Consider the following 16,074-nt stretch of genomic DNA (forward strand, 5'->3'; position numbering starts at 1 on the left):
AACTTTTTTTTCATTTGGAATCATCTTAGTGCTCATACCAAGATGATTCGAAATGAAAAAAGTTTGAACAATCTTGTCGAAATCTATAATTTTCGTATAAATTTTATCTCCATCCGAATTCATAATGTAATAGTTATAGTTTTCTAAATTTGCTGTCAAGAGAAGGGATTTACCGTCGGTTCAACCTGCGGTAACCTGCTACAGAATTCCTACCACCGTTTGAAACGGCGGTGTGCATCTAAATTTGAAATTTTTTATTTAAACGTATAATTCTGCACAAAAATTTAAAAATAAAAAAATTAGAAGCTCCGATAAATTATCCTCCTGCCGACCTAATACAAAATACTAGGCCCTACATATCCATTGCACTTAAATTCGGTCCAGCCCACTTCAAGGCCCGTACCCACTCGCGCCAACGAAACAAAACACTGAGCTGACGCTAACTCCCGCAAAACCCTAGCGCGTCGGCTTCCGAACTCCCCAGTGCGTTCGGCCGGCGTGCGTGCGGCTCCCCACACACCCGCCCGCCCGCCATGGCCGACGTCGACATGGCTGAGCTCCCGCAGACCCCGCGCTCCACCGCCGGCGACGATGACCTCTCCTTGCTGGACGGCGAGGCCGATCTGGCCGCGGCCATCCTGGAGCGCCTCGGCGGCTCGCCGCGGGAGGACTTCCAGCACCTCTGCGCCACCGCCGCCGCCATGGCGCAGGCCGTCAGGGACCGGGGCGTCGAACCGACGCCCGTCGCGTACTTCGCCGCGGCCGCCGCGGCTCTCGCCCCGCTGGCGCGCGCGGGGGCTGGGGGCGCCGACCGCCACGTCGCCGGCGCGCTCCTCGCGTTCCTCTCCGCGGCGCTGCCGGCCCTCCCGGCCGCGGTGGCGCGCGCCCGAGGGCGTGAGGTCGCGGAAGACATGGTGCGCGTGCTCGAGTTCCCTTCGACGCCCGACTCAGGCGTGAGGGCGGGGTTGAGGTGCCTGGCCCATTTGATATCTGCGGGGGACAGGGCGAACTGGGAGGCAGTGGAGCCTCTCTATACAGTCATTCTAAGGCTCGCCACTGATCACCGGCCGAAGGTAAAGCGAAGCGCTCTCAAACTTTGCTGTGAAAAAATTCGTTCTGTTCAATGATACAAATTGACATTCCTCACTGGCTTGTTCCATTGCTGCTGCCTGTGTAACTTGGCTGTAGGAAATTCAGGTTCATTAGTATGTAAAAAAGTCTTGTTGTGGCTCCGAATTTTGCCTGGTTACAGGTGCAAAGCAACTTAATAATTATGCCAATTCTAGAAAATCTCGTTCAATTCTAGTAAAAGTTTGGTACTGTCCACTTTTATAATATCTAGCAAATGACTATGAACAAGTATATTTTCATAACTCAAGTCCATGACTAATTATTGAGAGAGTAAATCATAGATTACTTTGATGGGTTGTAGGTGAGAAAGCAAGCTCATTCATGCTTGAGAGATGTTCTCCAAAGTTTTCAAAGACAAGCAATTTTGGTTCCAGCAAGTGAAGGAATAACAAGATGCTTTGAACGGTTTCTGCTTCTTGCTGGCGGGTCAAGTGCAGTGAATACAGGTGTAGCAGAAGAAGGACCTAAAGGGGCTAAGGAGGTCCTGTATATTTTGAATGGACTGAAATGCTGCCTTCCCCTTATGGCATCAAAGCCTTCCAATACCATCTTAAAATATTTTAAAGCATTGTTAGATCTGCAGCAACCAATTTTGAGGAGGAGTATATTGGAGATTCTGAATGCCATTGGTGAGAGTCCAGCTCTACAGCTCAAATCCGATGTTTTATTGGACGTTATGTGCTCTTTAGGTCTGTCAGTGTCTTCAGAAAGGAAATCAGGAGATGAAATGGCTTCAATTGCGCGGCTTTTACATGTTGGTACTAAGAAAATTTACAATCAAAATAAGAACATATGCGTTGTAAAGCTTCCATTGATATTTACTTCGCTTGGAGGTAGCTCTTCTCATTAACTTTACCATTGCTTAATTGGTCTATGATTCTTGCATAGCATCATCATGGACATGCCTTTTCTTTCATAATTGGTTGCCAGATATATTGTCAAGTGAATTTGAAGAGGCAAGGTTTTCATCTGTGGAGGCTTTTAAAGGTTTAATAGATAACTGCATCGACGAAACCATGGTGTCTCAGGGCATTGCTCAGATCAAGGCTAGACATCAAGGATTAAAGTCGGATCCCACAGTCATAGAGAAGATATGTGCTATCCTAGAAGGCTTGCTAGATGTCCGCTATAGCGACGTTTGGGATAAATCATTTCATTTAATCTCAGTAACATTTGACAAGTTAGGTATGTATTTCAGTGCCTTAGCATATCCTCCCTCATTCATATTGATTGGTCAATATGTTTCAGACTGCATCATATAATTGATTCTGTTATGATGGGAAGCCTAGATGATCATCTTCGATATTGATATCTTTGCGATATTGATGATTTAAAGTTCCTAGTCTTTTCTGTCACAAAGGCATCATGTTTTTGTAAATTCTACTGTCTTTGGTCTTTGCACTGTTACTTGCAAAATCAATTGAATGTTTGTGAGCATTTTTTTTTGACAAATTGAATTATTGCATTTTTACATTTAGTTATGTGCATGTTTTCAAGGATTATGAGTTTCTGAGCTGATGCCTAACATAAAAAACAGGAGAGTTTTCAGCTGACCTATTGCCTGAAGCACTCAAGAACCTGGCGGATATGCAAAACATGTCAGATGATGACTTCTCTTTCCGGAAGCAGGTATATTTTTCCCGTATAAGTTTTCAGAGTATAGCTACACAGAAAAAACTCGGCCTGCGAGGGGCTAGCCACCTCCCGAGCGTTAGTGAAAGAAGAAGGTCTCTCGCGTAGACCGAGACTTCAATCCTGCTTGCTTATCTGCCTTGCCAGTTGCCACAGATGTTGCTTGGGCAATCATGGCTGCTGTGCACTAGAGTTACTTTATAACTCATAATTTTGCCTAATTCATGCTACCTTATGCTGGTTAAGATCTTGCTAAGAAAATAGATGATAGATAGTGCTGTGCACTTGCATGCCTTTGTTCCGCTAGAATTTTGTTTGGTCTCTGTATGATTGCTTAATCTGGTTCACATCCATTTACTTTTATTCTGCAGCTCAATGCATGTATTGGCTCAGCAGTTGCTGCAATGGGGCCAAAGAATGTTCTTGAAATTCTTCAGATTCGGTCATTATGTGATGAAAATGAATGGATTCTCCCTATTCTAGAGAAGCATATTGTTGGTGCCAGTTTACAATTTTTCTTAAAAGATGTTCTGGGTTTTGTTAAAGCCATAGAGAAAAGCATTACTAAGGTACTATGTGTTCATAAAAAATTCTGTGCATTTTACAAAAATACTTCTATTTTGAACTGCACTCTTACTATGTTAAGAACACATCATCTGAACAGCTCTTGAAGGATGACAAGCTTTTCTCCGCCAAGAGAGCTGAAGGTTACGTGTATTCTCTGTGGTCTTTGTTGCCATCTTGTTGCAACTATACATGTGATACTTCAAGCAACTTTAGAGTTCTACAGAGTGTTTTATGCGATACTCTCCAAAACCAGCACGAGTTGCGTGGCATTGTTTGCTCCAGTATTCAGGTGCTCCGCATTGGCTCCTTTATGTTACAGTAACTGTTTTGCCCTTCGTAATTTCTTCTATATTTTTTTAACTTGGGGTCTCTGTAGGTTTTGATTAAACAAAACAAAGAAGCTTTGTCAGTTTCTAGAGAAGAAGATATTCTTTCTGAGGATGAACTAAGCAAATCTGAAAGAAGAGCAAAGGAACGTTATACTAAAAATCTGGCAGAGGAAAACCTGAAAGCGATACGCTCTTTTTCATCAAAGCTTTTGGATGTACTTTGTTCTATATTCTTGACGTCCTCAAAGGATGCTATTGGATTATTGCAGGTATGTTATTGCTGTGTGTTATTTGGTATGCTCTCTTGATCTCTTCTGATTTCATTTGTTCTTTGAAAGGACTTTGCTACCCAATGAAATACTGAGTCATTTCTGTGCTGGTGATACCATTTTACTGGCTGAAGAAACTTTAAGCACCTTTATTTTTTGGGGAATTGTTTGTTTTGGCTTCTGAAGTTGCATATAAAGAGTGAAATCTAACTTTGCGTGCCCTGACTGTTGTAACTATTCTTTTTGGGAACCAAACTATCATATTTTCTGTAAAGAAAGTCTGCTATTTTATGTACTGAAATTACAATTCTCATTGTGTGAGTCTCTGAGTTCAATTATTTGCTGATTGCATTTCAGTTATGTTACTTCAAAGTACGTAACTTGCATATTTTCCCCCTCTTGATTGAACCTGTAGCCTGCGATAAGTGAGATAGCTTCCATATCAGACAAAGATGTTGTTGGCAAGTTCTTCCTTGATTCGATAAGAAAGTTGTTGGATGCCACAAAAGCTGTTAATGCAGAGCCAGTGGATGATAGTTTGATGCAAATTGAAACCAACTCCAACACAAATAGCATGACAAGGTTTGCACGAGTTTATGTTCTTGCAATTTCTTGTCTATTTGCAGATAGATTCCAGCTGAAGTCTGATGTTGATCTTAAATGTTGTTTTGATTTCAGGGCTCTACTGTTGGATTTTGCAGCTTCATTGATGCCTGGTTTGGCTGCTAAGTCTGTCAATGTGCTATTCAGTTATGTGAAACCTGCAATTAAGGTACAGAATATGGTTTAATGTAAATTATGGTTGCTTTTTCCATGTAACCAAGAATCTAATTTCAGTTTGCCTGATAATTTTCTGTTTCTAGGACAGTGATTCTTTGATTCAAAAGAGAGCATACAAGGTCCTTTCAATGCTACTTAAGGTCTGTTAACGTTTTCATATAAATTATTGCGCGTAACAAAAGTAAAGTTCCATTTTTAATTGATCGTTGCTTTTTTCAGGATGCTGAATTTGTTGAAAAGAATTTGGATGTCCTGTTAGAGTTGATGATTTCATCGATGCCCTGTCAATTTCCCTCGAAACGCTACAGGCTTGAATGTCTCTATCTCCTTATTGTTTACATTTTGAAGGTTGGTAAAAACTAAAAACCACTGTTCTGTTTTTCTTGACAAATGCGCACGCTGACCTGTAACAGCAGTAACAAGAACTATACACTTGTCTATCTGCAGGATTCATCTATGGTTAGAAAGAGGGACATTATTAGTTCTTTCATCACTGAAATACTTCTCGCATTGAAAGAGGTAACTAAACTTTCATTTGGTTTTGCACAGTTTCTCAATTATATGGCTCAATCAGGATGCTTGCCACCTAACCATTTATCTGGACATTATTGGTGTTAAATGGGTTCTATACTTGTACAGTTGTACTATCACTCTGTTAGCCTTTTGCTGTGTATTAAACAATGAAGCTGTCCTGCCTTTTTCAGAACAATATAGATGAATTCTTAGTTTGCTTAACGCCTTCTTTGGAAAAAAATGTCAGTGCATAATCTCGAAGCTTAGCATTGGTTGCTCAAGCTCAAGCAAACTACTCGTTTGTTCTGATGGGAATGCTTCTTCAACTACATTTGTGTTATGCAATAAAAAGCCATGTGATTAACAGTTATTTGCTGATGTTTATTGACAGGCAAATAAAAAAACCAGGAACAGAGCTTATGACTTGCTTATTGAAATTGCTCGTGCATGCGAAGATGCTGGAAATGACGTGAGGAAGGACAGCTTACACCAGTTTTTTGGCATGGTACTATCTCAATTGTGCTAGCCACTCCCTGGCCGACTTACTCAGCAATCATTAAATTGATTAGTTATTCCATGAATTATGAGATCACTTTGCTATGTTATGTTCATATACATAATACACATTTATAATTTGGTTTAACTCTGTTGGATATTATATTTAGGTTGCTGGTGGTCTGGTGTCTGGTCAAACTCCATGTGCCATTAGTGCTGTCGTTACTGGATTAGCTCGACTAACTTATGAGTTCTCAGAGCTTATTGGACTCGCGTACAAGCTCCTCCCTCAGACTTTCTTGCTTATGCAGAGGAACAACCGGGAAATTGTCAAAGTAAAGGGAACAGCACAATTCTAGTTTATTTCTTTACCCTTTTACCATTTTATAACTTTTCTTAGCTCTTACACTGGCATCAATATTGTGGTCAGGCAAACTTAGGTTTTGTCAAAGCTCTAGTGGCTAAATCTAAAGCTGACATGTTGCATGAGCACTTGAAGGGAGTTGTCGAGGGTTTGTTGAGCTGGCAAAGTGATACAAAGAATTCCTTCAAAGCAAAGGTATCTGTTGCTACAATAATCTTGAGAAAAGAAACATGCAATTTCCCCCCCTTCTTGGAGCTTGGTATTGACCCCACATCCCCATTGTCAGGTTAAGTCACTCATAGAAATTCTTGTAAAGAAATGCGGTTTAGATGCTGTGAAGGCTGTGATGCCCGAAGAGCATATGAAATTGCTCACCAATATCAGGAAGGTAACATATTGTTTTGTGCTGCATTCTTTTTCAATCTAGAAAGGAAGGCCATTTTCTTTCTCCTTCCCTCTTTTCTCTTACTATTGAGTACATGCTATATTCAGATTAATGAGCGAAAAATGCGGAAGGCCAAATCTTCCGAGGATGGTGATGCAATGTCTATGGCCTCAGGAGCTACAAGGTACTATGGGGGTGGTAGTGCCTCAATTCAGTTGACCGAAGTGTGTTGTCAAGTTTCTTAAGCTCAGAAATCCAGAATTTGTTTATAGTTCTGGGATTGACAAAATTAATGTTATTTGATCTAATTGTGAGCATATGATATCCACAGCTTGTGTTTGCTCAATTGTCTGGTCCTTGTTTCCTACAGGCAAAGTAGATGGAATCATACACAGATGTTTTCGGATTTTGGAAGTGATGACGATGAATCTGATGGTCCCTTCTCTACCCAGCATACCGTTACTTCTCGCGCTGGATCAAAAGCTTCAACACGGTATGTGAGATGATAGTGGCATACGTGTGCAAGTTCTGGTTAGAAACTGATGTAATATTCTTTTGTTGATCCTGTCTAGGTCGAGTCGGAGGCGCCAAGCTGATAAGAGCTTATTGGAGAAGTCCATTGACCAATCAACTGGCGAACCCTTAGATTTGCTTGACCAGAAAACAGTGCGGTTGGCCCTCAAATCAGGAAGAAAGAGGACCGCACCCGATGACGACGAAGATGAGTTCGAGGTGGATCCTGAAGGCCGTATAATTGTGCGTGAAGAGCGGGAGAAGCGTAAAAAGAAGCCTGTCTCTCGTGACGATGATGAGGCTGATGGAAGGAGCTCTGTCAGAAGCCAGTCCGTTAAGAAGAGGAAGACGAGCTCTGGCTGGGCCTACACTGGCCACGAGTACACCAGCAAGAAGGCTGGTGGTGATCTGAAGAAGAAAGACAAGATGGAACCTTACGCGTACTGGCCGCTGGATCGTAAGCTGCTGAACCGCAGGTCGGACCGCAAGGCGTCTGCCCGCAAGGGTATGGCCAGTGTCATGAAGGTCACCAAGAGGCTTGAAGGGAAGAGTGCTAGTGCCGCGCTCGCTGCTAAGCGGACGGGGAAGATGAAGCACAAAAAGAACAAATAAGAGGGTGTCGAGGAGACAGGGCGATGAAGCTTTGTGTTTAGTTGATCTGTATAGTGCCATTCAGAAGCACATGTGCTTGTACCGTAGCTTCATTTTACGGGAACATGTTTTGGTTAGAAGCTCTACACTTCGATTTGTATTGAAACAGATTGTTCTGCATGTTTAATGGCAATTAAATTCTTTGAAATTTATGCATTTGACGCAAGTTAAAGTTGTCACGGCGACATGTACCACAGTCCACAGACGCCAACGGATGTGGAAATGAAGCGATAGTTCAATTTGTACCATGTATTTGGTTGATCGATTCCCTATCGTGAAGTCATGATCTCATCACACCTGTAATTCTCAGATATTTGGGTTCAGTACTGAAGGTGTATCACTAGAGTGAGACTAGCAAGCAGTATTCTACCGTCCCATCGCAGCAACATTGTGCAAGCCAAAGCAGTGGTAATTGCACTGCAATACTGCACGCGACCGTGCGTAGCTCAACGTATCAATTGTCGTCTGCAAACTCTCTGAAGCTAAAACGCGTTCAGCTTCTCGCTGCGGGTCCAACACATTGCTGAAGCATCATGAAAGTTCAGCATGACTGCGTGCTGACTAGACATTGTTTATGGCTCAGACTATCAGGCGAAGATCACAACCAGCAGTTTGAGGCACCTTGCAGTACTTATTGTCCAACCAGCAGTTTACTGCAGCCTGCAAGCCGACGGCACCTACCCGATCGGGAGGTTCCTGGGAGCGGCCGGCGGCGGTGACGTGCCTTTGTCCCGGAAGAGGTCCGCGGCGGACTGGAGGGAGGCCGGCCGGCGCGCGCGGGGCAGCTGCAGAGTCAGAGGCGAGGCAGTGATGGGGGATGCGGCCGATGAGCAGAGAGGCGGGGCCTGGGCGGGGGATCAATAACAGCCGCAGATGTTTGATCCAACGGTGATCATAGCCCCCAAGGCCCCCCCGGGTATTGTTCGCCGTCCCGCCGGCGCGCCATCGCATCGCGGCCGTTTTCTCGAGTGTTCCTCCGGCGGCTGAAAGGATGATGATGTGGCGGCGGCCTTCGCGGGACGGCCTCGACGCCGTTTCGTGCCGAGCAGCGGCGGCCGGCCTCTCTCCGGCGTCCCCGTGCTCGCGACCCCAACGAGACGGCGGCAATTCTGGTGAATTGGGGGCAGCCCGTCCAGTTGAGTGGCTTGCATAGCTGGAGACCGAGTTTATCTTCACGCCGGAGCACCTCTGCTCATGCGGCCGCCTAGCTCTTAATGCCTGGGGCTCGTCGGACTTTGTCAACAATGGCCACGCGACGCCGCGCCGCTGAAGGCACTGTCCTCAGGCGCTTGCCTGCGAGGCGGCAACAAGGATGATAAGGACCATGGCCGTCTGCAAACAGTGAGGCTAAAACAAGTTGAGCTGCTGCCGGCTTGACATTGATTCAGCAATGTACAACTTATATTATATCCGAGCAGGGAACGAACTAGCAATTTTTCTTGGTAGGTTTGGAGAACATCAGGGCGCCCAGATGAAGATCAAGCTCACGTTTGGGCATTTAGCTGTACGAAAACATTCAAACAAGCGATAGCGCCGGCGCACCGCGCCGGCCTTGCTGTTCCTGCCGCAGCTACAAGCAACCTGAACCGAGGGGGTGTTGGGGAAGGGAGCTACCTTGAAGCGAGCGGTGGGTCTCGGCTCGGAAAGAGGCCGGCCGCCCGGCCGGCGCGAGGACGCCAATGGGGCGCGGGTGCGGCAAGTCAAGTCATGAGAACAGAGGCGTCAGGGTCTACGAATGGGTCGATCTCTGCCGCAGAGATCCGATCCAACGGATGGTAACGACCCCCAGGGTGGACGGTATTTCGTTTACCGTCCACCCCGGACGGTATTTCGTTTGCCGACCACCCTAGGTGGGCGTAACCGCGCCGGCCCAGGCCGGAGTCGGAGTGCTCGGCATCTTCTTTCCATGGACGCGTCCTCCGGGGCAGAGCCTAACAGGAACGTCCTGGCGGCCGGCTCCGGCCGCGTGTAAGCGTCCTCGCCTGCTTCCGTTGCAGCTCACTCGCGGCAATCAGACGAACTCGTCGCCGTCGTTGGTCCAGTCAAGAATTCGCCGCTCGCCGCGGACCGGAGGGAGGCCGCCCCGCCACCGGCGTGGCGAACGCGGCATGGCCAGGAGCCTCCGGCACCCTCGCAACCTGCAGGCCGTAGGACTGCATCAGGACGCCGAGGGTGACGGCCATGGCCGGCACGCTCCGGCGCCGGATGGTGCATGCAGTCGGGCGCCGCAGCCGTGTTCAGGAAGAGGGCAGCGACACCATGGAGGGAGACCGCGGCCTGCCGCCGCGGTGAACGCCGATGGGGCGCGCGCGCGGCACGGCAGGCCGGCCGGCCAGCAGCTACGGGAGCGCGTCGTGGACGGGGCGCTCTTCAGAACAGAGGTGGAGGCGGGCCAGGGATTGGATGAATCACGACCGCAAAAATCGGATCCAACGTACAGCAACGACCCAGGGTGGACGGTATTTCATTTACCGTCCACCCCGGGCGGTATCCACCGTCCTCCCTGGTCGCAGCCTCCACGCGTCCGCGTCCCTCTGCTCGCCGCTGCTGCAACAGGTCGGCGGCCATGGCTGCGCCGCTGGTCGTGGCACGGAAAGCTGGCACCATGGACGACGTCCGGGTCGGCGATGTCAGGCAAGGCACCCGCGGCCATACACTTTGCGCCACGTCTGGCCGAAGGTTCGCCGTATCCGGTTGCCTCCCGCATCAACGGATCCTTAATGGAGAGCCACCGTTGCCGGAATGCGCGCGGCCGCCCGGGCGGCGGAGGGCAACAGGGCACGGTGATGGCCGCTTGTCGTGTGGCGCATCCAGTTTGCAGCTAAGCTGCTCATCCGTGATCAAACACAACTCACGGAAGGCAAATCAAGTGCAGCAAATCCTCTGGATCTTGCCTTCCGTATCGCATCATTGCGTGAGCGAGAAGAGAAACGGCAGGGGGTGGTCGGCGTTTCAAACACCGTCCACACCAGGTCCGCGATTTCACAGCGGCACAGCCGCACAGGAGCTCAAAAAATCATGCGAAAATTCGAGGAGAAAGGCAATAGATCGACGCACTATGGTACAAAATTTCAGGCTGTGACATCATGCATGGAGGGATAAACGAAAATAAGAAGAAATCGGAGGGGTGGAACCGTCCACCCCAGGTCCCCTGATTTTTCAGCTTGCCTGTGCGTCTGCCGTCCCGAACCTTGGAACGCTAGTTTGCCTTCCATGCTGCTGTGAAAGCTAATCCGATCAACTAGTGAGATGGTAGTTGAGGCGCATGCATCCCGGCCGCTATCGATTGTGTGTGCCACTGCCCATTTGCCATTCGGCGGCCGGCGTTCGTGCCGGAGGCGCAGGGGCCAAACCCGTCGCCGGCCGGGTGCTCCGTGAGACCACGAGAGAGTGCTCGCGGCGAGGCGGATGGCGTAAGGAGCCGAGCCCCATGAAGTTGCTGGCTGGCCGTGCCGGGTCGAGTTGCCCGCGCTAGCCGCTAGCAAAGGAGGCATGGCGGTCTCGTCGGCGAGTACGGTGCAGTGTACTGCAGCCGACGGCACGTACCCGATCGGGAAGTTCTTGGGAGCGGCCGGCGGCGGCGACGTGCCTTTGTCCCGGAAGAGATCCGCGGCGGACTAGAGGGAGGCAGGCCGGCGCCGCCATCTCGCCACCGGCGCGCAGCTGCAGAGTCCGAGGCGAGAGAAGGGGGAGGGGGGCGTGATGGGCAGAGGCGGGGCCCCAATAACGGCCGCTGATTTTCGATCCAACGGTTGTCATTGCCCCCAAGGGTGGACGGGATTTCATTTACCGTCCACCCACGGTATTTCCTTTGCCGGGCCACCTAGTAGTTGCCGCACCGCGCCAGGCCGGAGCGCTCGGCATCCTCTTTCAATGGAGGCGTCCTCCGGGGGCAGAGCCTAATAGGAACGTCCTGGCAGCCGGCTCCGGCCGCGTGCAAGCGTCCTCGCCTGCTTCCGTTGCAGCTCACTTGCGGCGTTCGGACGAACTCGTCGCCGTCGTCGGTCCAGTCAAGAATCCGCCGCTGGCCGGGCGCTCCGCGACCGCGCGTCGCTGGCATGCGGCTCCTAGAGTGGCGAGGGATCTCCGAGCCGGGTTGGGTGGCCGCGCAAGTGTTTCTGGCATCATACGGCTCAGTCCATTGCCCGTGGAGGATGAACCACAGACGCCGAGTCGCCAATGGTCGGCGTTTCAGACACCGTCTACCCCCTGGATCCCCCGTTTCACGGCGTCACAGGAGCTCAAAAATCTTGCAAAAATTCGAGGAGGCGGGCAATGGATTGCCGCACCGCTGTGCAAAATTTCAGGCAGTGACATGATGCATGGAGAGAGAAACGAAAATTAGAAGAAATTGCAGGGGTGGACGGTATTTCAAATACCGTCCACCCCAGGTCCCCTGATTTCTCAGCTTGCCTCTGCGCCCCGCATGGCTTGCTCGCTGCTGTAAGCTTGCGGTTGCCCACTGATGGTGGTTAGGTGCACGCATCCCAACCGCTATCGATTGTGTCTGCCATGGCTGATTTTCCCTGCGGCGGCCGGCGTTCGTATCGCAGGCACGGGGGCTAACCCCGTCGCGGCGGCGGCGGCGGCGGCGGCGGCTGGGTGCTCCGTGAGATGCTGAGAACGGATGGCATTTGGAACCCACAAAGGTGCGGGCTGGCCGTGCGGTCGTGTGGCATGCGCTTGCAATTGAGGCATGGCAGCCTCATCAACGAGTACGCTGCCGGAGCCTGTGGCTAGACGCTCATGGCGCATGGCACGGCGCGGACACTTCGGCCTGTTCTGTTTGGCCCCTTGCGAGGAGCATCGCTCAGTGCTCACCCCGCCGGTCCGCGCGGCGGCGTGCCCATGTCGCGGAAGAGGTCAGCGGCGCGGCACGGACGGAGGCCGACCAGCCCGACGACCGCCGGTGGGGGTGCCCGCGCGCGGCCGGCCGGCAGCTACAGATGTGGGTCGGACGGCGCCCTTCGGAACAGAGGCAGAGTCGGGGCAGGGGACTGCAATCGTGGCCGCACACAACTGATCCAACGGACGGGAGCGATCCAGGGTGGACGGTATTTCATTTACCGTCCACCCCGGACGGTACCGTCCTCCCTGGTCGTAGCGACTGGCAAGGCGCCGCGCTTCACGCCACGCCTGGCCGGAGCCCCGGAGCGGCGGAGCACTTCGACGCCGTCGTACTGGGGAGCCCTCTCTGCGTGTAGACGTCCTCCCAGAGTCCCGGTGCTGAGTCGCTCAGAAATGGTCCGGCTGCCGCCGGCCGTTACTGTCCGCTCGTTCGGCCAAGCTCGCCGGGCGAGAGGCAGCAACGCGGCTAGAGGGGATGGATTCGGCTGTCATCTGGCGTGACCGCGCCATATTCTGTGGGGGTCTATTCGGTGATGGATGATGGGTTTTCGGCGGCGGTGCAAGACGAAGTTGGAGGGGGCGCCGGCTGTGGTCTTCCCTCTCCATGTTCGCCGGCGTACAGAACCGTCGAGCGCGCGCGAAGCTAACCGGCGACGGGGAAGCCGGGCTTCCTCGTGCAAGCCGGAGCAGCACGAACCACCGATCTGAATCTGCAGCCACAGACGCCTCCCACACCGACGGCCGGGCCGATATGGGTCATGGAGCTGCCAAGCCACCAAGGTAGCTCGATGCTCACTCCGCCGGTACGCGCGGCGGTGTGGCCATGTCGCAGAAGTGGTCAGCGACGCGGCGCGGACGGAGGCCCTCCAGCACGGCGACCGCCGGTGGCGGTGCCCGCGCGGCAGGCCAGCAGCTACAGATGCGGGTCGGACGGCGCCCTTCAGAACAGAGGCGGAGTCGGGGCCAGGGACTGCAATCGTGGCTGCACACATCCGATCCAACGGACGAGAACGACCCAGGGTGGACGGTATTTCGTTTACCGTCCACCCCGGACGGTATTTCATTCACCGTCCTCCCTGGTCGTAGCCGTCCGCGTCCCTCTGCTCGCCGCTGCCGCAAATCAGCGTGCCGCGGCACGCACGGCGCGGGCGCTGCCGCTGGTGGTTAAATCATGGCCGCGCCCGATCCGGCTGGCCGTCGGCCATGCGCCGTGCGTACAGAAGGGGCCAAGACGAAGCCGGAGGGGGCGCCGGCTGGGGTCTTCCCTCTCCCTGTTCGCCGGCGTGCAGAATCGTCAAGCGCGCGCGCAAACCCAACCGGCGCCGGGGAAGCCGGCTTCCTCGTGCAAGGCGGAGCAGCATGAACCACCGATCTGATCTGCAGTTTGCAATACTCATTGTCCAACCAGCAGTTTACTGCAGCCTGCAGCCGACGGCACCTACCCGATCGGGAGGTTCCTGGGAGCGGCCGGCGGCGGTGTCGTGCCTTGGTTCCGGAAGAGGTCAGCGGCTGGCTGGAGGGAGGCCGGCCGGCGCCGCGAGTGCCGCCATCTCGTCGCCGGCGCGCCCGGGGCAGCTGCAGAGTCGGAGGCGAGGCAGTGATGGGGGATGCGGACCGGAGGGAGGCCGCCCGGCCACCGGCGTGGCGAACGCGGCATGGCCAGGAGCCTCCGGCACCCTCGCAACCTGCAGGCCGTAGGACTGCATCAGGACGCCGAGGGTGACGGCCATGGCCGGCACGCTCCGGCGGCGGATGGTGCATGCAGTCGGGCGGCGCAACCATGTTCAGGAAGAGGGCGGCGACACCATGGAGGGAGACCGCGGCCTGCCGCCGCGGTGAACGCCGATGGGGCGGGCGCGCGGCGCGGCGCGGCAGGCCGGACGGCCAGCAGCTACGGGAGCGCGTCGTGTACGGGGCGCTCTTTAGAATAGAGGTGGAGGCGGGCCAGGGATTGGACAGATCACGGCCGTAAAAATCGGATCCAACGTACAGCAACGACCCAGGGTGGACGGTATTTCATTTACCGTCCACCCCGGACGGTATTTCATCCGCCGTCCTACCTGGTCGTAGCCTCCCCGCGTCCGCGTCGCTCTGCTCGCCGCCGCTGCAACTCGGCACGCAAGGCGCGGGCGCTGACGCTGGTGGTGCCTAGCCACCTGAACCATGGCCGCGCCCGATTCAGCTGGCCGTCGGCCATGCGCCGTGCGTACAGCAGGGGCCAAGACGAAGCCGGAGGGGGCACCGGCTGTGGTCTTCCCTCTCCATGTTCGCCGGCGTGCAGAACCGTCGAGCGCGCACGAAGACAACCGGCGCCGGGGAAGCCGGCTTCCTCATGCAAGGCGGAGCAGCACGAACCACCGATCTGAGTCTGCAGCCACAGAGGCCTCCCACACCGACGGCCCGGGCCGATCGACGGTGGTAAGTGTGCGTGACGACGGCGGCGGGTATTGTGCTCTCGTATACCATCTGGATCATCTTGTTCGGTCTGCGCGAATGTTCTCGTGTCCACCGTTCGGTCAGCAATTTGACGACGCTACTGGAGAGGGCGATGGGTGGCGTGAGCCGTCAGGTTCTTGTGCCTTCAACTTCCGTGGCCTCCTTCAGTTGCATCCGAATTATCCATCTTTATCGCTAGAATAAAGGTCCAAAAGACGATTGTGATTCGGTTTCTGGGATCATGGGGCAGCCAGGCCACAAAGGTAGCTCGATGCTCATGCTCTGCAGCCATGGTCTGCTGGCATTGCTGACGAGAACGATAACGGTGGCGGCACCGCCACAACAGTAGCCGGAGCAATCCTGAATTGCTTAATTTTGCCGCGAACACACCTCCAGGTGTCAGGTTTCGAGTTTCTCAAGAGTACTGAAAAAACATCAGTCTGCCATGATCACCAACAAGGGCTAAAGAGGCAGGAATTTCAATGCGAAAGGCCATAGTTGTTCAGATTCTTATCCCTCTACTAAGGCCGTGTTTAGTTCCAACGCAAAAATTTTTTGCGTTGGAATTTTGCTAATTTAAAGTACTAAATAAAGTCTATTTATAAAACTTTTTGCACATATGAGTTGTAAATCGCGAGATGAATCTAATGATGCTAATTAATTCATGATTAATCAATAATTAGCGGATGGTTACTGTAGTATCACTGTTGCAAATCATGGATTAATTAGGCTCATTGGATTAGTCTCGCGATTTACAGCCCATCCATGCAAAAAGTTTTGTAAATAGACTTCATTTAGTACCATATGCATGTGTCGAAACATTCGATATGATGTTTTTTTTTTTGCATTTACGGGGTTTATGGATTGGGAATAGGGCCTAAAGCACGAAGTTTTCTTTGCTAAATCCACACGGGATTGTGCTACCTAATGAGGTGCCTACACATTGTGCACACAACTGATGGTACCCCACGAAAACACAACCATCAAAATCTACGGTGGAGATCCATCCCATGAGGGCTTCAACGCACATCGACGCACAGAAACGTCCGGATCATCCAGCTTCAACGCGGTCACGCGCACCCCGCCTCCCTCTCGCACGCGTCACGAGTGAATGGTCGCGGTTCGAATCCTGGGCGCACCTTCTTTTCCCCTCCGTTCTTT

At 52.1% G+C, this 16,074-nt stretch overlaps 1 protein-coding gene across 1 annotated transcript; it reads left to right on the forward strand.

Annotated features, from left to right (window-relative positions):
* Nucleotides 1-456: 456 nt before the first annotated feature.
* On the forward strand, nucleotides 457-7,795 carry LOC120644106 (RRP12-like protein). The gene is made up of 19 exons (XM_039920669.1): nucleotides 457-1,073; nucleotides 1,433-1,964; nucleotides 2,062-2,316; nucleotides 2,669-2,760; nucleotides 3,135-3,332; nucleotides 3,428-3,619; nucleotides 3,707-3,928; nucleotides 4,344-4,510; nucleotides 4,607-4,700; nucleotides 4,792-4,848; nucleotides 4,928-5,056; nucleotides 5,156-5,227; nucleotides 5,613-5,726; nucleotides 5,887-6,051; nucleotides 6,147-6,275; nucleotides 6,367-6,468; nucleotides 6,573-6,649; nucleotides 6,836-6,958; nucleotides 7,038-7,795. The coding sequence occupies exons 1-19, from the start codon at nucleotides 534-536 to the stop codon at nucleotides 7,588-7,590; spliced, it is 3,813 nt and encodes a 1,270-aa protein (XP_039776603.1). The 5' UTR covers nucleotides 457-533; the 3' UTR covers nucleotides 7,591-7,795.
* The last annotated feature ends 8,279 nt before the right edge of the window (nucleotides 7,796-16,074 follow it).

The sequence above is a fragment of the Panicum virgatum genome, chromosome 1K (genome assembly GCF_016808335.1).
Source record: "Panicum virgatum strain AP13 chromosome 1K, P.virgatum_v5, whole genome shotgun sequence".
In the NCBI taxonomy this organism is placed as follows: Eukaryota; Viridiplantae; Streptophyta; class Magnoliopsida; order Poales; family Poaceae; genus Panicum; species Panicum virgatum.